Source organism: Macaca thibetana, chromosome 6 (genome assembly GCF_024542745.1).
Source record: "Macaca thibetana thibetana isolate TM-01 chromosome 6, ASM2454274v1, whole genome shotgun sequence".
Taxonomy (NCBI): domain Eukaryota; kingdom Metazoa; phylum Chordata; class Mammalia; order Primates; family Cercopithecidae; genus Macaca; species Macaca thibetana.
This window is the reverse complement of record NC_065583.1, coordinates 162,186,023-162,213,530: the sequence shown is the minus strand read 5'-3', so window position 1 is coordinate 162,213,530 and position 27,508 is coordinate 162,186,023. Positions and strand designations below refer to the sequence as shown.

The following is a 27,508-nucleotide window of genomic DNA, read 5'->3' as shown; positions in this document are numbered from 1 at the left end:
TCTTTGGTTTGGGCAGGTAACTTTTAAATTATGTTGTGAAAACTTAAGGTAATAACCCTTTTCTCCTTTGAAATATAGATAGATAATATGTAAATGCAATTTTATATACTAGTCAGTCACCAAATATACTAGACAGAGAATGAATGGAGTCACTTTAGCTTTTCAAAGGAGTTTTTACAGCCAGTTGCATGTGTCGGAGCTGTCGCTATTGCTCTGTGCCTAAATGGATACTCTGCCCAGAACCACGAATTGTAGAGTACCACCTGTTTGCTACCTTGAGGTTTAGCTAGCTGGGTGTTAAGTTCATACTCTGCGCCATGGCAGTCTGCTCAGTGAGACTGCCATGCAGTGGGACCCAGCATAGCCCCTGGAGCCCAGCTGCTAATAGGAACACTGAGAAGTCTTTGGAAATTTCCCCTGCAGTGCGATAAGGATTTGGGGTGTTGTGGGAGTGCATCCCGGGGGTGTCTAGTCGAGCAGTGGTGACTCCAGACCGGGGGCAGGTGAAGAAGAGGTGTGTGTTGGGAGCGGGGAGGGGAAGGCATGTGTATGGAGGTTTGGTGGTGAGGTGGAGGTGTGGCTTCCCTGCAGGTGACTGCAGTTCCTGGAGTGAGTGAGCCTGGGGAGAGGGTAGTGGTGAACCAGTGAGGTTGTGGAGGCAGCATACATCAGATCATGAGGGACTATAGTTGAAAGCACCAAGAAATCATTGAAGAATTTTAGGGAAAATGATGAGATCTTTGAGAAACATGCTAGGGAGAGTGGCAGAATGCATTCAAGGGAATTACGAACATCTATTAGGAGATCACTGGAACAGCACATGAGGGCAATGCTGGCGGAGACATGGGTGCTTCGTGGGACTGTGGAGTCCCTGCAACTCCTTGTTTCGTGGAAGTAGGGGATGGGAGAGAGGATGGAGGGCAGGGAGAAGCTTGGTTCCTGGTTGGGCCATGAGGTCGATGGTTTATGAGGTAGGTACTGTGCTGGGACCTACACTGTGGGGAGCAGGTTTGTGGGGATGAGCATGAAGCAGGGTTGGACGTTCAGGGGGGCATGGCTATCCTACAGGCATGTGGATGCCTCTTCTTCGTGGCACTTCTTTGTTCCAGTGATGGCCAGTTTCTTACCTATCAGTCAAAACCTACTGTAATAGCCCACCCCACCCCCGCTTTCTTCGCTTCCATGAATGTTTTGTGTTTTTGTTTCTCTGCATCTGTTGATGCTGCTTGCTCTGGCTGGAGTGCTCTCTGTTTTCCAGTTTGCCCAGTTTTGGACTATTTCTTCCACACTTTGCACAGATCTTTTATTTGATAGGTCATCTTCTCCTATTCTCATCCCTCTGGCCCTGATTTTTCCATGCCAAATATCTGTACCACAGAACTGACCACTTATGTGTTGCTTTCTTTCCCAAACAGGCTAAGGTCAACGAAGGCTCTAGATTACACTTTGTATATGAGCACCCCCCGACTCCATGCAGAGCTAGTCCATGTGCACTGAGAGAGGTTTTCAGATAATTAGTTTATATCACTTCTCTATGGTTGAGAGCCCCTCTGGCCCCAGTTCCTTATGTAGTAATCAAAAAGATAATAGAGGAAAAGGAGTAGAATTATAGCTTTATTTTCTGAAGCCTTTTACAGAATATGAATGTCATCTACATTAAAACACATGGGGCCATTGAGTTTTTTCTTGTTCTTTTTCTTTTTCTGAAGAAGAGTAAGAGTGCTCAAATGTGTAGAAGACTGATACAATGATTGAATAGGGTTTCTTTTAGCAGTCAACCTTCTTGATCTGATGTGTACAAACCACTTGATATGATAATCAAATTGTAGCAGTGCTATCCCTCTGGTTCATTTAATACACTCTAAATTTCTAAATGACTTTCCTGAGACACTTTGGTAAAGCAAGTCTTTGGAGCAGGTCAGCATCACAGAACCCTGTAGGTGCATGTATGTGTGTGTGTATGGGTTAGGGATTGTATATATGTAGATAAGGGTGGGGTGACTCCAGTTCCAGAATACAGCCTCAGAGGCATCCCTGACAGGCTTTACAGAGACATGCACAGACAGGTAGACGAATGTGTTCTTTATTCTGGCATTAGGCAAACAGGATCAGTTTTCTCTGTGCATAGCTCTGTGCTCGTCCCTGGGGTTCCAGACATGAATGGCATACCTGGGCACATGGTTTCTTTTTTGACTTACGAGATTGTAAGAAATAGAGTCCCTTTTATAATACTACTACTTTTTGACCATCAAAATATCCCCTTCCATTGTCTATTAGTTACACTTTTGAATTAACTTCCATTGCACAGTTAATACATAATTAAAACATCAAACCTTAAGAGTTCTACAGATTGTTTCATTTACATTAAAAAATATGTATTTGTTTTAAAAACGTGTTTTTTTGTTATGGTCTTTGGTTATTTTGGTTGTCTTTTGTATTTTATAAGATACTAAAAACTATTTTAAGTTGAAATTTATTTTAACTCCCTTGAATTAATAAAAAATATGCTACTTTCTTTCTTTGAGATATGCTGTTATAGGCTGTTGCTTCTAAAATCATGTGAAGGGACACAGTAGCCAGTCCAACAGTTATAACCATAAAGATTATAGGTAAAAACTGTAATTCTATACTGTGAAACCCCATCCATATTCTTGTGTGGTCTTGTCTGTGAACATGTCCATATTCTTGACGTAAGTCGTAATTCATTTTATATGCATTTTATAAGTGTGGATTGTGATATATTTATGTTAAAAATAATATAAGCATTGTATTATTATTATTATTATTTTTTACATATTAGAAAAAATGAGGGATATCTTCCCCCCACCCTTTAACATGTTCATAAAGGATCTAGGCTTGTTGAAATGCCTCCTTCCTATGCATCACTTCTAGATGCGTGCACAGCTAAAACCCTTGATAGCACAAACATCGTGCAGCCAGCCACGCGCGGCCGCTCCCAGTGCTGAGAGCATAATCCTGCGGGCTCCGCAGAGAAGTAGCCGGCACGGAGAGGGTGACGTCACCTCCCTCTGCGCACGCGCTTGCCGAGCGAGGGCGGTGCCTGCCAAGCTGATGCAGATTTATCACCCTGCTCTTTGTGTGCAGGTGCGCGCGCGCGAAGTTTCCCCTAAATTAACTAATGAGTAAAATTCGATAATCACCACCAAGACCCGGTACTAATAGGAAGCTCCGGTTTACTATTTAACCCTCTTTTTCTGGTTGTTTAAAAATACTGGCTTATTTATTAACATTTTTGTTACTGCTGCAACCTGTGTTTTTTTTAAGTATGTAGGATTCTTTTTTTTTTTTTTTTCCAATCTCTTCCCACAGATTATTTTCCAATTTAGTAAACACTAACTTGGAATAGCTGACAGGCAAATGAAACCCCTGCGAATGGGTGAGGAGCACAGTTTGTCTTGTGGGCTTGGCTGCCTTTAAAGGAGGAGACACAGCCAGTTCAGAACCGCATCAGTTCATTTTGTTCAGCAGCTCAAATGGTCAAGGAATAACCGTGTTTCTTCTAACAATTTTTACTGAAAAACTCATTCGACTAGTTTAATTTGAAGATTATGTAAAATTTCAGATTACTAGTGTCTGCCAGTAGTCCTGGGAGAAATACAGGATTAAAAAAATAATAAAACCTACATTTTACTTTAAAAAATTTTAAAATTTGATTCATGGTTTCACTCATTTGATTCATCTTTGTGCCACTTTTGTAAAAATACCATTTTTAACATAATATGCTATATAAAACTTTTGTTGCTCATTGTGAAAATATTTCTAGGGTGCTTTTTATTATAAATAAATTGGAGAGGGGCTTGTTGTTCCTGGACTGTTTGTTATTGTTGTCTTAAATTTAATGCCACAGAGGTGACCAAGTGAGTGAGCATTCTGGTCATCAGTGACTCGCTTAGAAGGGTATTTGTCTCAGTGCAGCACCTCTTTGCAGGGTCTCAGGATGAAAGATGAGTAATTGATTTGATCAGTGGGGTATTAGATAGTTGAAGTTCCAGACTGTTGGTTCAGTGGAAAGATGTTTCACTGTTGAATGATAACTTGCAGAATATTTCTTGTTAGGGCAGGGAGGTTAATTTTCCATCTTATGAATATAAATCATACTATGATTGAAGGCTGAACTATACTTCACAAAACATACTTCACAAAACAAAGGTAGAAAGTACTAAGGAATATTGGGGTTCTTGTGTAGGGGTTCAGGGCAAGCCGCTGTAGAAATATATTAATTTGTTGGTTGAGTTCATTCATTCATCCATCCATCCATCTTTCTTTTTCTTTTTTCTTTTTTCTTTTCTTTTTTTTTTTTTTTTTTTTTTTGGAGACAGAGTCTCTGTCTGTCGCTCAGGTGTGCAGTGGCATGATCTCGGCTCACTGCCACCTCTGCCTCCTGGGTCCAAGTGATTCTTCTTTCTCAGCCTCCTGAGTAGCTGGGACTACAGGTGTGCGCCACCACTCCCAGCTAATAATTTTTGGTATTTTAGTAGATGGGTTTCACCATTCTGCCCAGGCTGGCCTTGAACTTCCGAGCTCAGGCCATCTGGCTGCCTCGGCCTCCCCGTTCATCCATCTTTCTACCCAGCCATCCCACATCTGGTGAATGCCCTTTGCCTGGCCCTATCCTAGGCGTCTAGGATACAGCAGGGCACAAAACAGACATGTCCTGTGGCAAATTGGCTGGTCTCGAGAAAAAGAGGCAACTATTCACTTGATAAAGAATATAATGTTTATTATTAAGGAATAGAAGTGATTTGGGAGTCCAGATTTAACATTTATGCTCACACTGACATGCTGTCGAACCAAATAGTAATTTGAAAGGTGGTAACAGAATTAATTTTGGCAAGTAATATGCTGAAACTTGTGGTTATGTTAAAATTAGTATATTAAAATCTCTAAACATTCCAATTTATTTTAGGGAAAAGCAGTTTTTTGTGTGTTGGCTTGAAAGCAGAAAGAAAACCATCAAGCACCACCTATATATATTTAGTTAACAACTCTAAAATCTGATTTTTTTAATCCAAACCTGTTTTCCTCAGTAGCATTCAACAAATATTAGTGTAAATATTCTGAACATAGTCATTGTAGACTTGGTTCAGAAGCGTATTTGTTGCCTGCCTTTAAGGACTCCCCTGGGAAACATCTTCTGCACCTAGAGATAAGCCTCGGCTGACTCCATTCTTGCTGTTTCACTGTTTCCCGAAGCCAGCTTTTTATTAGAGGCCATAATGGTTGCCGTATTTCAGATAGTAGCAAAATATGCTTCAAATTCTAACAGAAATCCAGTCTGTCTTTTGTGCACAGTTTAGTATGGGCTCTATATAACTTAGAAGATTATATAATTCAAAAAAATGGGTACAACTAAATGTCCCCCGATTTGGGCCATCTACCCTCTGGTTATCTCCTCTCAAGTTGCTCTTCTTTGTCTAGGCTTTCTGTTAATCCCAATTTTACCGAATTTCTCTTTGTGGCACCCCCTTCCACCTGTTTAAGTAGCATTGGCAAACCCCCCTGGTGGCACTGAGAAGTAGAAACGTTGCTGATGCTTGGTCTTTGGTACAAAGATAAGGTCTGGGATCCCAGCAGGGCCTCTCCATGGTGGTATTTGCTGTTCCTGAACCTCTCTGTGACTGGAGAAGTGTGTGCTTCCGGGGGCGCCCACCGAGGGCAGCCGTTGTTCAGTAAGTTTGGGAACCACAGCTAGATCCTTTAATGCATGAATGAAGAAAGCATTAGGAGTTGAGTCGTATCGGCTGTGTAATCTGGAATCTGTGGAATGGCACAGAAGCCGTGTATTTTTAATTTTTTAGAACGTTTTTATAGTCCCACACTGTTTTCCTAAACAGCTCTTCAGGGCATGGAACACAGCCTGCCTTTTTGATCTGAGGAACTTTCATGGTCGGGTTCTTCCTGCTTTTTATTGAAAGTTACCTATGATATATTTAATCTGGTTTTAGTATTTATACATGCTTCCTGAGTCCTTTGCTTATTGGGTGGTTTTTTTTTTTTTTTTTTTTTTTTTTTTTTTTTTTAATGGAAATGAGATCTAAAATAATACCTAAGTGACCAGTCACCACAATAACCACAAACTCAGTTTCTTTGTGTGGTTAGTTTTATATGTTTGCCCCTTTTATATTTTCTTTTCTGTTTTCGAAGTATTAATTGATGGTTTAAATAAAATTAACATCTTTTTCAGTGACGGTCTACAAAAATATAGTTAAACTGGTTAGAATGTATATTCTGGTCTATGCGTGGGCATGTACCTACATCGCAATAAAAGTGAAGCACCTTTTCACATCAGTTTCTCATTAATTCATGTGCTTTTCTTCCTCTAGAAAGACTGAGTCTTCCTTAATTTGGGGGGAAACTGAGGGACCCATAGGTTAACATAACTACAGCTCTGAGAAATGAAAGGTCACATGGGAGTGAGTCTGTGACTCATAGTGGGACATAGGAAATTGAGACATTCGTTGAGTTCTGTGTTCTGTACCCTGCTTTCAAATAAATATGCTCTTCCTCCTGTGAGGTGGCCTGGAATATGGCAGCCCTCACTTCCATCTTGCACTCCACTGTGGGTATCAGTAAATACGTGTGATTCAGAAAGTTAGCAGTAATTGTCAAAAATGCTTTGGAATGATGACTCAAGTCACACAAGCCTCTATTGGGATATCAGCATTGGGATCAGGACATTCTTCTTGGTGATGGCTGTGTGACTCACAAGTAGTGTAGGAGCCAGGGCTGCAGTTGGTGGTGACATTTCTCTGTCTGAGGGCCTTGTTGTGTCCTGGTCATGACGTGTGGGCGTGGATGTGGGAATGGTAGGAAGCATGCGTTTTCTCATCTGAGCAACGGAAGTGGAATCCTCCCTTCAAATACCTGCAGATAGGGATCTACAGCTGTCGCTTACTCCTTCCTAGTATTTGTCTATCATGTGATCTGTCTCCTCCTCATTTGCCCGGGTCCCATAGCACTTCGTGCTGCCTGTGAACATTCCATAATCTGCCTTGCTTTATCGGTGTTTGTCAGCTTGTCTCCCTGAGGGTCGCTGGCGAGCCTTAGTCCTCTTTGCATTGCAGTTGCCCCTGTGCCATCTGTGTCCACGGCAGCCACAGCAGATGAAGTCAGTCTTTGTAGACACATTCAGTGAGTTACAGTGACTGGCAGTGAATTGCTGACTAGATTGCATCCATTCAAGAGTTTTGAAGGAACCTGGGGATGAAATTGCAGAACTCTTGGCTCAGATGTTTTGCCTTTTATAAATAGCCGCTGTTTTCAAAGCTTGGTGGGTTGCCAGCACAAAGCATGGTACATTGGAAAGGAAAATGGCCTGGTGCTGTGGAGGCCCCAGCTCGGTCGAATCTCCCCATAACTGGCTGACTAGTTCCACGCAGCCTTCCTAGGACCTCATGATCCTCAGCCGGATGAGTTTGCTGTGAAGTCTGTGGTGATTGTCAATGTCATAGTTAAATCTCATTAAGCTGGGTTCCTTACACACGTGGACGTATTCTGTGGACAGGAGTGATTTACATTAAGAAATCAGATCACACCGCTGATTTATTCATTCTTTGTTTCTATGAATGGTATGTTGTAGAGACTGAATTTTGCTATATTCCTCCTGAAGGTGTTGATTGGGTTGCTGCTTGTTTGCCTGCTTTAGCAGGCATGTAATTTGGCCTGACCCACATGTGACTACATATTCTGTGTCTCTGCAGTGGGTAGCAACTCAAATTTTGATTTAGATCTTTAAATCCTTAGCAGGGCTGCTTGGAATTCACCTGGTTTTGGTTTTAAAAGCTCCGCATTGCTTAGATGGGGCCCTGCCCTCAGGCTAACAGCCCTAATGATGGGGTGTGTACCCAGGGTCATTTCCTTGTCCAGGTGTCTCTCCCAGCTTTTGTCATTCTCTAGTGTCTGGAGAGAGTCATTTTTTATAATATTTTCCCTGAAGCAGGGCTTGCCCAGGAGTTGCTGCTCAGGACACCAAAAGTGAAATAAATGTTCATTCCTTCACTTTCAGTACTTTCCTTGCCTTCTAATTCCAAGTCTACATCTTGCTGTGGTTGTATTACCATGCTAGCATTTGTGATGCTTTTCTTGTACTATTTTGGCAAAAACAAACACAAATGGAGATGGGGAAGTGGTGTTTTGTTTTTTCCTGGAGATTGTTCTGCTAACAATGTTAGTTACTAGTTTTGGTAGGCATCCTGAACCTAGATTACCTCTGTTAGAGATCGCCAAGAGAAATATCCAGTTTTTATGATGAGTATGGACGTTTTGGACCCCAAATTACCACGTAGGCATTCACCCTGGTGAGCTGGGCTAGAAGTTTTTGGGCTGCAAGAATTCCTTTTGCTTAGATGGATTTTGGCCTAAATTGCCTACTGCATGCTCCTTTTCTACAATATTCCCACTGGACCTTCTAAGATACTGGGAGTAGGGGCAGAGTTGGTTTTTAGTGAGAAGAGGGACCTTGGCCACCTCTGAAACTGGAGTGGCACTGGGCCCTATGACCACATTAGCCATTGACATTCCTCCAGGGGGCATGACCCAGAAAGCCTGGAAGGAGAGAGCCAGGCCCCAGCTATTTATAACTCCCTCTCTCCTTGCCACTGTATTTTTAACCAGACCCTGAAGTCTGACAGAATGAGGCATTGAGCTCCCCCTAGAGGTTTTAGCATGTCACAAGCAGCAATTTTTATAAAGCGGTGTTGCTGTCTGTTTTCTTTGCTGGTGTCTACATTAATCTACATAAAAATTAAGATTTGGTAAATAATCCGGAGTGATTTCATATCCTGTCTCCTTTTGGGACCAAATCGTTATTGCTAGAAATGACTTGAGAGCCTTTTGGGGACATGAGCCTCTGGGTCTGTGTGCAAATCATTATTCAACATTAAAATAGAAGACAGTTTTGTGATCACAGATGTGGAATTTAAATGTCATCCTATGATCATGTTTCTTAAGTTGATTTAATGGATGTGGATAAAGCTGCTCTGTTGGCATCGGATAGAATGGTTAAGGAATTAACTGTCACTCTAGCAACCCAGTAATTTTATTTTCTCCTTCTGTGTTTCAGGGTTTCGAAAAAACGATGAAATGAAAGCTATGGATGTTTTGCCAATTTTGAAGGAAAAAGTTGCGTACCTTTCAGGTAAAGTTTAACTTTCAACTCTGCTTTATCCAGCTGCTCTGACACAATGTCAGAGTCTGACATAATGAATGAACTCACCTGCCTCAACATATAAAAACACTGGCATTTCTATGAATTTTGAACAGCTTTATTCTTGTAGCAGTGTTCCTGAGAAATTAGTGCCCAAAGCATTTTCTTCCAGCTATGAGGTACATGATAAGTCAGTTAGTGTTGGTGATGAAGATACATTTGTTTCTGCCATTCAACAAAAATTTGGCTGTTCTGCCCCAATCAGTTAAGTTAAAAAACTGATTTTAAAAAATCCGATTATTTCAGCAAAAGTGGTGGGAATATGATGGTATGTAGATGGGTCCTGAATTTCTCACTTTGGTTTCTTGTACTCTGTACCTGCCTCTGTTGCTTTGTCTTTTGGGAGGCAAGGACGCCTGTTTCTCCTTGAGATCTACTCCTTTGTGGCTCTCTGGTCATGGAGTAACTAGGACCCAGGTCGTGGACGATGAAGCCTTGGTGATTTTACCAGCTGAGTCCATTTCCCTGTAGACCCAGTCTTTGAGGCCCTGGCCTGCCCGCAGACAGACTCTGGGCCAGTCCCTTGGGCTTTGGGCACCTGACTGCCCTCTCTTCTGCACATAGATAGTCAGCGTGAGGCCTCTTCGGACTGTCTTTTGGGGCCTTCCTCCCACATAAACAGAATAGCCATTGGGTATTACACCTTTTGGGCACCAGCTCACTTGTTACCAAACAAAGATTTGCAAGATTTTTCTGCTCTATCAGGAAGTTCATCTGTAGATTGTGGTCACGTGCTTTTAGATGAATTTCCTTTGAGAATTTTTATCTTTCTCAAATAGACATTCTGTGCTGATCTGTGTATCCTCTTGAACACCTATCAGTTTTAATTTATAACACTGATAGCTGCTTTTATAAGTTTTTTGTGTCCTCTGGACGTGTGATACTGTTATATATTCAAGATGCAGCTTCCTGTGGTGTTTTTGCTAATCTCGCTTTGCTTCATGTCCAGTAATGTTTCTTGGCCCCTGTTAATATGGTTTGATTTTGTGGGAGTAAATCTAATTCATTCTGTATTTGGAAGGTTCACAGAAGAGTGTAAGAAGTTCATGAAAAGAAGGTGCTTTAAGTTGTTGGAAATACGTGGTGAAAAACAAATACTGGCTTCCAGTACACTGAGTTTTAAAAGTAGCGTTTATTTGCTCTTCTCTAATCATCTACTGACAAACTGCATTGTAAGGACTCATGCCAGCTTTGTGAACCCCTGATTTTGTAGTTTACAAACAGAATAATTAAAAGACTCTACTTAAAAATTAGAGGTATCTGTAAGGAAGACTTAAAGCCGAGTCCATGTGTTTATCAGTTTTTTATTTTTAAAGTCTGGGTCTGTGGTAATAGCACCTGCTCCCTCTGACCTCTCTTTGTGTTTCTGAACGTTTTGTTCCATTTTCTTTCATTAGCATGTGGAGATGGACATGTGAAGCAAGGTGGAAGGTTAACATTGGTGGGTTTTATTTGTATTCATGCTTTTATTAGGCAATTAATACAGAATATATTATCAGCTGACATTTTTATATAGTTTACAGTCAACACTAAAATTTTACCTTTTAACTAATCAAAGAAAATCAGCAGTCTTTTTGAGTTTGTCTTCAATGTTTAATAAAACCTTAAGTTCTGCAGGGTTACATAAAGTTGGATATCTTTGGTGGGGTGGGAAGTTTTGCTTTTACAACAAATTAGTAGGAACTGTTTAAAATATTAGCGATGGTAGAGCTTCCACAGTGTTAGCAAAATGACGTTAGTAGATGTCACCACACTTTCACAGTATTCCTAATTTATGACCAGAACTGGCAAAGCTGATTAGCATGAGCTCATTGCTCTTTGTTCTATGCTTATTGTTATCTCCTTTAGGAAGGGGAAAAAAACCCATAAAATTAAGTAGAAATTGACTATTTGCGTTGTATTACATTTGTTGAAAATTACAAAGAATGAATAAACTTTCCAAAATAAAATTTATCTCTAACTCAATTTTTTTGTTCTTTGTTTTTTTTTTAATTGAAATCTAATTCACATACCCTAAAATCCACCTTTTTAAAACGCGAGATTCAGTGGTTTTGAGTGTATCACCAGGTTGTGCAGCCATTACCACTAATTCCAGAACCTTTTCATCACCTCCCAAGAACCCCATGGCCACCCCCAGTCCCCCAGCACCAGCAGTCACTAAGCCACTTTCTGCCCTGACCCCATTTAAAAAAAAATTAGGGAATATTATGATACCTTTGTAAAAGCTCTCCATGTGAATGGCTTTTAGTGGTTAAATCTAAGTAAAATGGCAGGGGCTTTGTAAAAGTAGGCCAAAAGATGAGTGATTTTAAAAGGTACTTATTAGGTCAAGATCTCTAAAAGCCCAGTGATGAACCTGAATATTTCCGAACCTTAGTGTCTAGGTCTTCTAAAAAGTAATGCTGACTGCACTTAAGTAAGATAGAACGTACTACTTCCTTCATTTAGGGTGAACTCAGTGATTAAATGTCTTACCTGACTTCGTGTTTGAAGTCAGAGGACAGTGCTGTGGTTTGACTGGATCACCTCCAAAGTTCAGATGTTGCCAATGGGATGCTGTTAAGAGGTGAGGCCTTTAAGGGGCAGTTAGGCCATGAGGGCTTCTCCCTTGTGTGGGATTAAGGCCCCTATAAAGAGGCTTTACGCTTGCCTTTCAGCCATATGAGGACACAGCATTCCTCTTCTGCCCATGGAGGATGCAGCCCTCACAAGACTACCGAACCTCGTCAAAATGCCCTATAGTTTATATTTAATGGAGTTTGAGTCTAATGGCATCTTACATATAATGTCAACTATTAGTGTGGTTCCTATGCCACTAGGGTTTGAGCCTTAGAAAATCTCACAGACAACCACCAGAATTAAGAACTCATTCTTTTTTAACTGTTTATTATGGAACATTTTAACATCAAAAGGAAAGAAAATAGTATAATGAATTTTCACGAATTCATAGCCCACTTCAGCAACTGGGTTTTCTGTATTTCCGCTTAGTCTTCTCTTCACTCTGGATAATTTTGAAGTAAAATCCAGATATTATTTTATTTATAAATATTTAGTATTTATCTCTTAAATGTAAGTTTTATAAAAAAACAAACAAACAAACAAAAAAACCCTGCAATACCAATAACAGACCTAAAAATTGAATGGTAATTATTTAATATCCCCCCAAAAACCCAATGGGTATTCAAATGTGCTTGTCTCATATACATTGCAGCTGGTTGAGATGTCTGGTAAGGCTCTTTTAACCTGAAGGTTCTTTGTGTCTTACCTCCTGACGTTTTAGGAAGCGAGGAATCCAGGTGTCTTCCTGTGGATTCTCCTGTAGTCTAGATGTTGCTGGTTCTATCACTGGGTGGTCATTTAACATGTTTCACTTCCCCCATATTTCTTGCAGACTAGGAGTTAGGTCTTGAGACTTGATTAGACTGAGCTTTGATCTGGCAGGGAAGGGGGCAAAAATACTTAATGGGTGCGATTGTTTAGTTTCATAGGGAATTTTATTAGGAGAGTCTTGTCTTGTTTTTATGGTGTTCATTGATGATTATTGCTTAGATCTAGTATTTAAGAATTGCAAGATAGTGATATTTTCCTTATGTCCTTTCTTTAACTTGGATATCCCGTAAAGAGAGATGTCCCATCACCACTTCCTTGATTGTCCTGAGAAAGACTTCATACAGGAGAAGTAGGATAAGTGATTGGTTCTTGTCCGTAAGCAGTTTTCGGGCTAATGAAAAAGGACCATTGTTTGTTTGTGTTTTCCCCTGATAAAGACTTATTTCAAATGCATGATTTTAAATACATATGATGTTTTGATTTATTGCACATTTTCTCTCTTACGAAATTAAAATTGTCCCATCTTTGGCCAATGGGAGCCTCTTCAGACTGGCTCCTAAGTTTTGTTTGCTGATGTGAGAAGATGTTTCAGGACTATCTTGTATAATTCCTGCCTCAAATCTGGAATCAGCCATTTCTCTAAAGAGCCCTGGTTCCTTGTAGTGGGAAACAGTACACGTTGCTAGGGATATTCACTGGGTAGGTGGTTGTTTCTGTGTCTCTTTAGTGGACAAATCTGGGGGAAAACACACATATGCGTTTTAATAAGAAATGATATCATGACTTTATATTAAAATTCATAGTTCAAACATAGGATTATAGATATTTTACTTCAGTTGTATATTTGTGGATATCTGTTTCATTAGTCTAAAAATGTTAGTTCCTACCTATGTGGACATAATTACTTACTTTGTAATGCTAATGGTATTAGCACAGTATATGACTACCACATGTAATTTAGTATTTTTCTTGTTGTCTTGGTCATGAGGATGTACGCCATTAGAAATCTACAGACCTATTACTGTATTTTAAAGTCACACGAAACAGTTCCTCTCCATGTGGATATGCCATCAGCTTGAAACCTGGAATCATTTGTTTTATTTTGTAAGACTTAAAAACCCCAACTTGCTTCAATTTTAAGTAAAACTTAGCATAATTCCACAGTAATAACTAAAAAATAGTTTAAAGTTAAGGTCTGGTTAAAAAAAAATCTAGTTTTTGTTTTTGCCTTCTCCACCCTGTGCTTCCCCTGTAGGAAAGCTTTTTTAAAAAGTTTTTGGTTTAATCCTTATGCTTTTAAAATATGAGCAATTCTATTGATCTTCCCATCTGTTTTCATCTTCTCCTTCTTCCCGAGATAAACAGAAACGTAATGTGCCTCATTTTCTGTTCTTTGCTTGTTTTATTTCAAAAAATATTCTGGAGATCAGTATATAGCAGCACATAATAGAGTTCTCATTTCTTTTTACAGTTGTGTATTACTCTGTTTTGTGTGTGTAACAGAGTAATACAGAAATATGTATATACCAGAGTAAGACACAACTCTCTCTATATATCTATATCTATATATATGTTTTTATATATGTGTGTCTATGTCGGGGTGTGTGTGTGTGTGTGTATACACCATAGTTAATTCAGTCAGATGCCCATTGATGGACATTTGTTTTTTTTGTTATTGTTGTTTTGTTCTTAGAATAGCTTTTTGGGGTGCAGTGAACATTCATTCTTATGTTGGGGGTATTGACAGGAATGTGGGATTTGATGACTTAAGGTTTGCTGGTACCTTAGTTCTTCATGGTCCAGTTTTGCAGAGTACTGCCTTTCCCCAGAAGAGAAGGAGAAACTTCCATTCATCTTGGGTATTCTTGTTAGCATCCTAGCATAGTGGGAGCCGGCAGGGACTGACTGAGAGGACAGGAACTGGTGGGACTTTTCATGCAGGCTGCTGAATCTTCTTAGCCTTCAGTAGAAATACTCCATGAGCCAATTCCTGGTTCTCAGGACCAGGCAGCAAGAGGTGAGCCTAGAAGGTGCAGGGCTGGCGAGCTGCTCGCCTTGGCTGCTGTTAGAGCAGGAGCCCAGTGGGCATCCTTTTAACAGAGTTGTATTACTTTATGGCACACTTAATAGACATTAGCCATCATTTCTCTCTTTCACAAACTATGTCTTTCAGAGATTTCCTTGGCAAAGGCTGCTTTTTATTGTCAGTGTGAGTTAGACTGTTCCTTGGGAGTTGGGAATAGGAGGTTGGACAGTGGCTAAAGAATAGTTTTCAATGGTGTTCTAATCCAGAAATTGAAACAAGAGCTATGGAGAGAAAGATAGAGTTGGTTTGTTGAAGTTTACATTTTACTCCTCAAAGCAAGCATGGCTTTCTTGCAAGTTCTTTGTAAATAAGTGAAAGGTGAGCTTCTAATTCATTTAAAGAGAAAGAGGTGATTGTGAATCTAGCTGTTTCTGTGGTCATCCTAGGCTGCATTGCTCAAGAGACCAAGTCTCCTGGAGTTTTTTTTTTTTTTTTTTTTTTTTTTTGAGACGGAGTCTCGCTCTGTCGCCCAGGTTGGAGTGCAGTGGCGCGGTCTCCGCTCACTGCAAGCTCCGCCGCCTCCCGGGTTCACGCCATTCTCCTGCCTCAGCCTCCCTAGAAGCTGGGACTACAGGCGCCCGCCACCACGCCCAGCTCATTTTTTTGTATTTTTAGTAGAGACGGGGTTTCACCGTGTTCGCCAGGATGGCCTCGATCTCCTGACCTCGTGATCCGCCTGCCTCAGCCTCCCAAAGTGCTGGGATTACAGGCGTGAGCCACCGCGCCCGGCCTCCTGGAGTTTTAAGAAGAGGGAAATGAGGTCTCAGGGTTTAAGGAAATAATTGTCACACAGACATGTATAGCTATAGTGTAGGACCCTTTCAGCCTTCTTTCTATGATTAAAATAAACCTCAGTTTCCTTAGCATATCCATCAGGCATTTCTGCTAACTGATACCTGATAGGAGGTATTTTTAGTTAATGTTGTGTGGAATATGGAAAAATAATCCATTCAGCAAATGTTTGTTGGATGCCAGTCTCATTGGGCATGGAGAGCATTGTGTATTCTTAAATGAGCAAGTGAAACAAAGATGCCTGCCCTCATGGAGCTTATGTTCTAGTGGAGGAAACAGATAGACAAAAAGAATATGTAAATTGTATCTTTCCTAGAAGGTAAGAAGTGCCTTAGAGAAATAAGATTGGATATAGGAAAGGATGCAGGTTTATGTGAACTGAAAATAAAACACCATCATTATAAACAAAAACTTTTTTTGTTTTTTGGTGTTTTTTTGTTTGTTTTTTTTTTTGTCGTCGTTGTTTTGCTTTTTGACTAAGGCAGCATTTGAATAAGCAGATAATCAATGAGCTGTTGTTTGGTTTCAGACATGAAACGCTTCCATACATAGACATCCTGTGATGCTGGCAGCATTTCCTGTCTTTTTCATTTCATTATAGAAACTAAGGCACTAATTTCCCATCTATAAAATGAGGCTGACATCTGTCCCGCCTGCCTCACCATGTGGCTTAGGGTTGATACCACACACATATGAGTGTATCTAATAGGTGAAGTTTTTATGAACTACAGTGCTGTTATTTTTACTAGTTTAGGAACAGGAACAGAACTTTGCATTTGTGACTTTTCTGCTTTATACCCAGATGCTATTTTCATTTGGGTGCTTCCTGTGATGTTGGAAACCAACCTAAATCTTGGGGAATAGAATTAAACAGACACCCGTGTAGTTGATTTTAAGCTCCTTGAGGTTTAGCAAGCATGTTCCTCTGAACTATACTTCATCCTTTCTAAGATTTTTTCTTCATACCTCCCTGAGGAGGAGTCAGCAGAAAGTGATCATTAACCATGTTACACCATCTATTGGAAGGTGCACCCTTAGCAGGGAGATTAGCATGTGAAAAGATTCTTACTTCCTAAATGATTTTTGATAAAATTGTAAAAATATCCCAGTGAATTTTCTGAAGTTCTTTTCTAGGAAAAGGAAAAGTGACAATTTTTCCTCTATCTTAAAATTCAGATTCAGGTGTCTATAAGCTTTTCCTAGGACATGACTCAGCGCCTAAGCGGATGAACTTGCTAGCAAGTCTTAGGATACTGCTAGCTAGTGCTACCAGCCTGGGAGAAATCTTTGTAGTTGAAAGTTGGAAAAGTGTAGTAGAGGCTGTCAAAACTTCTGCACAGAGCTGCCTTTAGTTCTCAGGTCTGGGGCGATCAGAATGGCCATGCGCATTGTGCACACCTGCTGACTTCCCATGCCACTTTCTTAGATTGGAAGATTTTGGATTCTACTTCTCACACCCATGGTGGAGCATGCCTTGCTTGACTTGTGAGCTACAGTGACCCAGGAGGGAGGAGAGTGTAATGTGGGTCCCTATGGAATCAAACATCAGGCTGCATTTCAAACACATTTTAAAAATTCAGAGTTGTGGTCCAGAAAACATGTTAGATGCTAGCTTTCTCTTTACCAAAAGTGAGGGCAATGTTTTAATTTAAATAATACATACTGTATTTTTAATAATTCAAGTTTCTGTAATATGTGTTAATCTATGATAATTTCAATCAAGGAGATTGACTCTTTTGAAAAGAATGAAAGGTATTGGGAAATGAAAAATATTGAAATTGTTAATCTGTTTTATCTTGGGGGTAAGAGGTATTCCAAAAAATTAGAGCTATTGATGTTACCCTAAAAATCATATCAGATGTTTTAGAAGATCACTTGATAATGAGCAGTACTGCTTCTCACTTTTAATAGTACTTTTCATTCATAAATGTTAGCCCCCTCAAAGGCCCAGGAACCCGTTATTTAGTTATCCGTATAACATTTTTACTACTAAAAAAGAACTACAGCCAGTAGTTGGAAAGATCATACAATTTTTTTTTGTCTGGGCGAAGACCTAGCGATGACAGTGTTGCATAGTTCCTTCGTCTTTATTTAAGCTTTTGGAGCCTCAGTATCTTTGTAAGACTGGAGTGACAAAACCACTCAACAGAGTCATTGTAAAATCACATCAGAAAGTGTATGTAGAGCACGGGATACCCTACCTGGATCTGTTGGTACCTATGATTGTTGTTCCCATATAATACCTAAATTAATGGATTTAGAAATAATTTAAGGCGTTTCTAGATTACGTGACTGAACAATATATGTGGATTGCTTTAAGTATTCCCAATCAAAATGAAGTTTCATTATTATTTAGAATGAGTACATAATTCCTATGAAGTTATGAAAACCATATTGGTAAAATATGTTTTTAAAATACCATCATCTTCTGCTGTATGTTTTTTGGCCTTTTCTAAAAGGAAAGAATCTTCTGTTGTTTTTTTATTTGCTTGCTTGCTTTCTCATTTTACCTCTGCTGATGATTTTTGGTGCACAGAAAATAATTAAGAGTTTTGTATTGTGACTTGAATTTTGCGGTCTCCTGAAGAGAGATCATCAGAGTTCTAAAACTAAATGAAGGATCCACTTGAGAAGGGTAAATTTTCTTTCTCTGTTTTCCTGACAACCCCGAAGGAAGTAGTAAAATAAATGTGACAATTTCACCCCAAGTGTTTAGTGATACCAAACTGACTTCATTAGGATTGTGTATGTTAACAAGAAATAGTTCTGCCTGCCTGTCTGTCAAAGCCACATATTCTGAGATTTGTACTCTTAGTGTGTGATAGAATATTTCTCAAATCCTTAAGCTAATTGGCTTTAAAATTCTCATGTGGTTCTCTCACATGCATGTGTGTGGTTCCGTGTGAGAACCTGTTATTTAGATAACTAAATAATGGGTCCACGCAAAGCTGGACCAGTGAGGGTCAGGTGCCATCCGTCCCAGATTATAAAGTCGTCATCAGCATAGTTTGGAGAATGTTCCTTTCGCTTTCCTTTCAAGACTTAGACCCATTTTGTTGATAGGAAAGAAAGAGCTTTGAATGCAGGGCAGTGGGGAAAAATGTGGGGGAGACTGACATAGAGGGCAGGTGTGAGGGAGGTGGTTGTCTCAGGTGAGTGAAACACATGGACGTGACAACTTTTTATTCTGTCCAAAACATAACAACTGAAGAAAGGAGTTTTTCCCAAGACATTGGAAGAAAAAGACAAGGCCATATGTGGTACAACCTTCCATGTGGCCTGCAGAGCCTCAGACTTTTTCTCCCAGATCCCCTGAAGGGATGACATGTCCTCACCGTGCCTCGGGTGAAACAAGGACTTCTGCCCTGTGCAAATTTGTGTAGTTGCTTTAGGAATAATTTTGACAGAGTGAATGAATGATAACATAGGATTTCTGTCTTATCTTGTTTCTTTCTAAGGGTGTTCCTAATGTTTGTTTTTTAGGTGGTAGAGATAAACGTGGAGGTCCCATTTTAACGTTTCCGGCCCGCAGCAATCATGACAGAATACGACAGGAGGATCTCAGGAGACTCATTTCCTATCTAGCCTGTATTCCCAGGTAAGTTCTGTGTGGCCTGTGCTTGTCACTGATGCCACATTTACAAGAGATGTGGTGCTGTACTCGTTAGAAATCAGCTAAATGGTAGCCTGAATTCCAGGCAAAGTAGTATCATTATCGTTCTCCTTATAACCATTTTGTGACCATTATTGTCTAGTGTAAAACCTTTCGGGGAGCGGGGACATGGAGGTAGGTGTTTTGTTGTGAAGAGCTTTGTGTGTGTTGACAGTGGATCTGGGATACTCAGCTGGGATTTCAGGATGTGGTGCCTGAGTTAGAAAGCCATCATTGATGATTCTAATACCGTGACACAGAGGCCTGGGTGATCAGAATTGGGTGCTGCTTTTGATAATGCATTTCTGCCTTCTTGGCAAACGTTAGTTCTTTAAAAATAGTCTGTTGATATGTGGCATGAAGTTTGTGGGGCATTAAAAATCCTTATTAGCTATATATTGGGCATAGATTTGGGAATCTCTGTCAAAATTGAGACTCCATTGGTAGTGGGAATTTTTAGCATAGATGCCAGAGAACACCAAGAACAAGCAATGTTGTTTTTTCTGGAGAGTCCGAAAGTGGGGAGTCGTGAGTTACTAGTAGTTGGCCTGTGTGTATACTTGAGGAATTTAGAATCTGTTTCTGGAATTCTCTGGGAATGTATTCTACATATTACTCGAGTTTTATTTGTAGATCTAGCTGACAACTGGTGGAGGAAATTTCCTCCCTATATTAATGTATTTGTTCTTTCTCACACTGCTATTAAGAAATGTTTGGGACTGGGTAATTTATAAAGAAAAGAGGTTTAATTGGTTTAATGGCTAGGGAGACCTCAGGAAACTTATGATCATGGCAGAAGGCAAAGGGGAGGCAGGCACATCCTCACATGATTGGAGCGGGAGGCAGAGGGTGGGGGTAGGCGGGGAGGTGTCACACACTTTTAAACAACCAGGTCTCATGAGAACTCCATCAGGGGACAGCAGTAGGGGGATGGTGCTAAACCATTAGAAACTACCCTCGTGATCCAATTACTCCCACCAGGCCCGCCTCCAACACGGGATTACAGTTCAACATGAGATTTGGGTGGGGACACAGAGCCAGATCATAACAATGAATATCTCCATTTAATTATTCCAGTTATATTCTGGAAAACATAATACCACTCTGATATAATCTAAGGATACGGTCATGCCTGGAATAGGAGATCTGGTGTGTGTTGCAGGTTGGAGGGGTGCCTATCTATGAGGAAAGGGTGAGTCCTCCGGTGTCTCTTTTATTCCAGAAAGGCACATACTGAAGGGCATCAGTGAGTGAGAGGAGGTGTTTCCTAAGAGACTAAATGAGGACGTGTGAGAGAAAACTCGGCCATAATATGGGCTAGGCTAGATAGTGACCTTAAGGAACATGTTACGAAAGAATGATGTCATTCTCAGTAACAGCATAATGGGTTTCAACGGTTGTGGTAAAGGTAGTAGATCTGCCACAGCACGTGGTTCACAGCACTCTTAACCTGTATAGGTTGACACCAGCAGGACAAGGCAGCCATGCCCCTTCATAACAGGGCTGGCTGTGGCTGACGGCAATCAGCTTTTGGTCTTGATAGTTTGACTTGCCAGGGAAGTTCTTGGGTTTTCTGTCAGAGTACCCTTTATGAGAAAACCGTCACCGTGTGGCATCAGTGACTAAGTGAGCCCTACTTATCTGGAGTGAGTTTTCCCTTTCTTCTGGTATTTCTTAGGCAGCTGACCTGTTGAAATCTTAGAGTTGGGAAGTAGTTTAGAAGTTATTTATACTCACTATCATTTATAAATAAAAATAGAGTGTAAACTACTGCTTACTAAGCTTTTACTATGTGCTGGGTCTGTGATAATGATGGAAAAAGAAATACAAAGGGCAGCGGTAAAAAAAAATCACTGCCAATCAAAATGATACTTGTCATATAGTTTAATAAAAACTAAAGTCGAATTTGATATTCACTCATGTGATTTTAAAAACTGACATAATTTGAATACTGTATAGTGGTAACTTTGACAACTTGCTTTTTGGTCTTGAAACCTATGTTAATAGTAAATATTAAAAATTATTCATTTTATTGATATAAAAATTGGTTCAAGCACATTTTGGATAATCTGAATGACCCACTTAAAAAAAAATCTTTTTTGTGGGAAATTGTGAGAATACACAAAAGTGGAGAGAATAAGAATAATATCACGAACACACGTATACCCATCACCCAGCTTCAGCGTTTATCAGATTTTGCCAATCTTGGTTTTCTCTAATTATTCCCCTGATGTATTTTATAACAAATCCCAAAGATCACATCATGTCACTCAAAAATACTCGTGTGTATAGGATGACCCTCTGGCCACTGAGCAGTCACTTCATGTCAGTCCCTAGGTTTGCGTTTGCATTCACTGCAGTCCCAAGTGACAAGAAATGCCATTTTGCTTGTCCTTGATTAATGAGCAAATAAGAGAGATGGAATTAACATGTAAATGATGCATTTGCTGAGTGATAATGGGGAAGGATTTCAGTGTAGTCCAGACTGAAAGAAGTGGCCACAAAGTGAGTCCTCTCTGGACCCTCCCTCCCAGGGTCCCGCAGGCGCTACCCCTAGTGAGTGCGTAGCAGCAGGAGCGCTGTTTGGTTTTAATCAAATAAATTATGTGATACAGATTTTACCAATCTGTAAAAGTCATCAGCAAATTACTGGTGTGTGGATTTCTTTGGACTCGTGAGTTTGCTTTTGTGTAGTTTGTAAGTCTGATTGTTTATTGTAGTAGAGTGGTATGAACACAAGGCGTTTCTACCCAGCTGTACATCTGTGTGTATGTCTTGGGGCCTGTGAGACCTTCAGCTGTGTCCAGTGCTCCCTCGTGCTTCCCAGATTTGAAGGCAGCCCTCTGGCCATTCCTCAGCTAGGCAGTCACAGGGCTGGTGTCATATGTGAAGGGAGAACATAGGCCTCAGAATCAGACTGACTGTGACCTGGGACACTTGACTTCATTTTCATTGCTTTCCTGATCTGAAAATGTGATAATGACCTGTACATTTTGGGATCATTGTGAGTATTGAGTAAAATTATTCCTGTAATCGTGCATGGTGCTTGACATGCAGTAGCTTGCTCAGATATAGTGCAATGATTTTCTGATTTCATATTCACCCTTCTATTTTCCTTTAATTACTTTCCTTTTGACATGATTTCTAGAGGCAGATCCCGTTGTTTTCTTCTGCATGCCTTCTAGATTGTCTGTGTCCCGCACAGTTCAGCAGAAACATGACCTGAGCAGCTGTGAGTAGTTTGAGTATTATTGCTGGGGTCGCCCCTCCCTGCCCTTTTTTTAAAACAAACAAACAAACAATTGTAGTAGCAAGGTGAATTCATAAGATTCATTTGCAGTGAAACTTTCCACTAAATGTGTGCAGGAGAAATAAGAAGCAGCAGCAGTTCTTGCTGCCGTCATTGCAAGTCCTGCACAGTGACATTAATCTCGGAGTGTCTCTAGGTGGCTCTTCTCTTATTACTTGAATTGTATTGAATACTAATTATGTTCTAGAACCTTCTGCCTTCTTTAGAATGATTTATAGTTGTTAAATATTAATAGTAAACCACTCTTACTCCTTGTTGTCCACTAACGAAATGATATGAAGATTTTTAATTGATTCATTCATAAATACTCATATAAGAAGATACTTTCTTCATCTAGGAACTAAACAAGTAGAGTTTCTCTTTTTTAGGGACCTGTGTTGAGAGGGGACCTTAATTTTATGTAAATTTTCTTTATCTCACAGATAAACATGAGGCTCTTTGGTAAAATGCTAAAATAACTGGTTAATAAGTCACATTTCCCAAAGAACAGGGCCTCTTAGGTGGTGGAAGGGCTTGGGGCCTTTCTCCTGTAGGCAGCTGTTTATTAGGCGCTTATAAATAGGACTCCATAGGACTCGGGTTTGGGGATGTTTACAAGTCACTGCTGTCTTAATGGTGACTGGCTTTTAACTTGATACAAACAGATGGATTGAAATGCTGTGCACTCCCAGCCCAGTTCATATGCTGTTTTCACTACTTAGGAAGCCGCTTGGTGGGAGCAGTTTGATCACGGAGGAAGGTGAATGGTTAATCCTTCTGTCAACTGTGCAAGCTCAGCATAGCTTTTGGTTTTGTTGTTCTGTTGTTAAGCCTGGAGTCATTTAGGATTCCTTTTAAGCTGCTTTCAAGTAGAGGGGCTTTGTAGTTCATGTGCATACTGTGTAAGGCCATGTTAGGAGAAGGAAAGGCTTCAAGGGAATTTATCTTGATACAGTGAAGACTGATGGTTACAGTGCAGTCTACCAAACAGCAACTAGTAAAACAAGCAAAACGTATTGCCACTGTTTGACAATCTCCTGTCTTTGGTGTACCTCTGGAGTAGAATGCCTTACAGGTCAGCGGGCTTCCTTTGCAGAGCTCTTGGCCTCCAGGCACCTGCCTCTTCCTGCTTAGGCTGCCCTCACCCCATTGCCTCCGGCGCCCTGGAGTTTCTGTGTAATGGAATCTCCCCGGATTGCAAACCCCATTAGAGCCCAAGAAAGTCTAGAATGGTTAATCTCTATGACAGGAGACTTTAGGAGACATTTCTGGGAGTCTCATTTGCCTCTAGGTTTCATGAAGGAAGTCAGAAAACAAGTGATGTTTCTGTCTGTGATGTTACCTGGATTGTAACCCAGGACCTAATTGGGATGTGGAGGAGAAGTGATGGCATGAAAGGTATTTGAACTCATTTTAATTTACATCCCTATGGGATAGTTATTAGAAGTTCATCACATCATTCCTAATCAGTTTTCAACATTTGGGTGATAAACTAGGCTGCTGGATCTGTCTGTTTTCTCCTCCTGGCTTTAAACACTGTGTTCCTCTGACTGTGAGCCACCCTCTGATTGGGTCCTACTGCTGGGTTCTAACCATACAGCCATTTTTGGGGGGTGTTTATGCGATACAGCCTCTTATTGATGTAGATGTTGTATGTACTTTGCATTTGTAAAACGTGGAAAACTAGTTACTCTGATGTTCTGAATCAAGATATAGAAGGGAATAGGGTGTGTAAGTGTGAGTTAATTGGGAGGGGGGAAGGGGGGCAAGATAAGGGGAGTGAGCCTATGTAACAGCATGAAATTGGTTTTAATTTTGAATTAATTTTGTTTGCATTGCTTAATGATAGCAATTAGTTTTCCAGGTTTTTAATTTAGACTAGTTTTTTTCGGGGGGGGGGGGGTAATTATCCAAAGCAGAAAAATATCAAATGTCTTTTCTACCCTAAGGTACATTTATGTTTGGGGAAAACCACATATGCGTATGGAGTACCATAAGGTCCTAGGTATATTTCCAAAAAAGACCTTGCAGGCACTCGTTACCTGGTTACTGTCTGTTGCAGGCATCAGCAGCCTGCATGGACTGTCAGAGACCCCTCTGTAAGTAACAGTGAGGGTTGCCGTTGTTCCTTAGCTGTAGGGCCATTTGGAAACTTGTATCACTGAAGTTGTAACCAAGTGAGACTAAGTATTTTTTTTCACCTGTTTTTAAGGACACCTTGACTCTTGTTGCTCATTCTTTATTGCAGATTTGCATTTTATGTGTTTTCCATGTAGCCAGTAGTTGCAAGTAGTTGAGATTTAATAAAATTAGAAGCTGGCACTTTGTTTTTTTTTTTAAGTGCAATAATGTGGAGAGGAAGAGTATAGTGACTCCTAGCACTGCCTTGATGTGTGTCAGAGGCCAGCAGTGTTAGCCAGCATTGCTACCGGATAAAGGCTTAGTGCAGTTGTGGAACTAGATTAAAACCACAGAGCCTGTCAGAAGGGTGCCAAGAACTCCCAGGGACGGGTGGAGGGTTTGGAAAACCACTGAGACAGCTTCAGGGCCAGGGATAGGGTAAAGGGAATAAAATGGAACATAGGAAAGCTCTCACCATTGCCAGCCATGCTGGTGGGGGATCATTTTCAGCACCTGGGGTGCTGGGAGTCCTGGGGTAACTGCTGTCCATAGGTCTCAGACTGTCCTGAGTCTGGGTTTCGCAGGCTGTCAGGGTTTTGTACCTGCCCGATGCTCCTGGAGACCTTTGCGCGCCGGAGTGACTGGAGGAGTTCATGTAATCAGTTAAGGCACCAAGGTCAAGAGAAATGGGCACGGTGACCGTTGTTTTCCTGAAAAGAAGACAAGATGCAAAACCATTAATAAAAAATTGACATCTTAACAGGTTTTGCAGGTTGAACATGAAGCGTGTGTAGCCTGAGTCTCTTCCTTTATGGTACAAGGGAGGGACAGGAAGGAGCTGAGCATAGTGTGCATGTCTGGCAGGAGAGGGAAGCTGGGTCTGTGGCACCCAGTGGGACTCCGAGCAGACAGAGTGGCAAGAGATGCAACCCGTCTTCAGCCATGTTTTCTTTCTCCGCAGCGAGGAGGTCTGCAAGCGCGGCTTCACGGTGATCGTGGACATGCGCGGGTCCAAGTGGGACTCCATCAAGCCCCTGCTGAAGATCCTGCAGGAGTCCTTCCCCTGCTGCATCCACGTGGCCCTGATCATCAAGCCAGACAACTTCTGGCAGAAACAGAGGACTAATTTTGGCAGTTCTAAATTTGAGTTTGAGGTAACTTCCCCTGTGTGGCTAGACCCACTAAACAAGTTGGTGTGGTTTACTAAAAGCTCTTGAGGCTAATGATTTTTTTTTAAACCGCATATTAAACAGGAGCTGCATATCTTACGAACACATGATACGTAAAATTAGTTATTGCATGAAACGACAGAGCTACGTTCATTATCCAAGTGAACTGTTTTACCCACATGGACTTAGGTTTCAGTTCCCTTGGATTGGGTGATGGGCTGTTGAGTTGTGAGGCCTTGGCAGAGAAGCTTGCTTGCTGCCTTGGATTTCACTTGACAAACAGCTTTACCAGGCAGCACAGTGGCTTTGCATGGTTACAGATTCATTCTCCTTGCCTCAGCCCTGGAGATGAGGGAATGTTAGGGATAAATGCGCAACTTCAGAGTCCCTAAGTCTCAACCTGTCATGGATAATGGAGAGAATGCACGTATTAGGCCTCTGATTTCTGAAAATGGAGATAGTGTGTTAAAAACTGCGCAGAGTCCTGAATTCAGTTAGGCATGGAAGATTGCCATCTATCAGTGGTAAAAACAAAACAAAACCCTCAGCCCACTAATTATTTTCCTTCCCACTGTAACCTCCTCTCCTTAAGCTACCAAGGTTCTGACAAGGCCTTCGGTGCAGTTAGTTTAATGAGGTGATTATGGGAGGAAAGTCTTCCTGCCGGCTTGAAACTTGATTCTTGCTCCATTTGGAATAAGATTTTAATATTTTCTAATAAGAAGCTATGATTTTTGGTTGAACGCTTCCTCTGGCAAATCTGCTCAAATGTTAGGTTTCAGTGGATGTATTCATATATTTTAAGGTAAACAGTAGTAATAATATTAAACATCAGACAGTGTTAATACTTAATCTTTAGGTTATAATGCTATACTTTTCAAAGTGTTTGCACAGGTATATTACTTGGATTTTTTAATTCTTTCCATAGTGCTCACTTTTCTATCCGAAATCTGAACTTAGTTTTAAATTTGAAACTACTCAGGAGGTTTACCACACTCCATCAGAAAGATGAACCCAGCAAGCCTTTTTCTTCGCAGAGAATAGGAAATCATTTTGGAGGACAGTTTATTGGGCATTAATTATTTTCTTGATGCAGAATTGAAAGTGCATTGTATTTAATTGTAAGTGTTTTAAGTAAAAATAATGGTCTGGCAATACAATTCATACAGGTTTTTCCAGTCTAGTTTTGATCTCTCCCTCTGGATTCTTAAAGGCACCATTTTTTCTTTGGAACTTGTTACACTGTTACCAGCCTCTCTCTGTCCCCGCCAGTGATTGCCTCTGTGGATATTATTAAAAGTTCAGCAGGGCCGGGTGTGGTGGCTCATGCCTATAATCCCAGCACTTTGGGAGGCTGAGGCGGGTGGATCACGAGGTCAGGAGATCAAGACCATCCTGGCTAACACAGTGAAACCCTGTCTCTACTAATAATACAAAAAATTAGCCGGGCGTGGTGGTGGGCGCTTGTAGTCCCAGCTACTTGGGAGACTGAGATAGGAGAATGGCGTGAACCCAGGAGGCAGAGCTTGAGTGAGCCGAGATTGTGCCACTGCACTCCAGCCTGGGCAATAGAACAAGACTCTGTCTCCAAAAAAAAAAAAAAAAAAAAGTCCAGCAAACAAGAGAGGAATGGGCCTGTGGTAGGATTGTAGGCAGAAGTGCTGGATCCGGAGTCATCCCTCTTTCTAGCTCTGCTGCCTTCTGCTGTTTCTTTTGCCAACCAGCATGCCAAACCAGCCCTTCTTTGTTTTCTTTTTTGGTTCTAGGTCACAACTCTTTCTCCTTCACCTTTGTCTTTGCATTTAATCATCCCCCCTCCCCCCATGTTTTCCTTGAGGCATAT

The 27,508-nt window shown here is 40.8% G+C and overlaps 1 protein-coding gene across 1 annotated transcript in view; it reads left to right on the top strand.

Annotated features, from left to right (window-relative positions):
• TRIO (trio Rho guanine nucleotide exchange factor) overlaps positions 1–27,508 on the top strand; it is a 368,268-nt gene that overhangs the window by 118,960 nt on the left and 221,800 nt on the right. Inside the window, 3 exon segments of the mRNA XM_050794763.1 lie at positions 9,083–9,157; positions 18,918–19,032; positions 25,458–25,650. Coding sequence (XP_050650720.1) covers positions 9,083–9,157; positions 18,918–19,032; positions 25,458–25,650 — 383 coding nt within the window.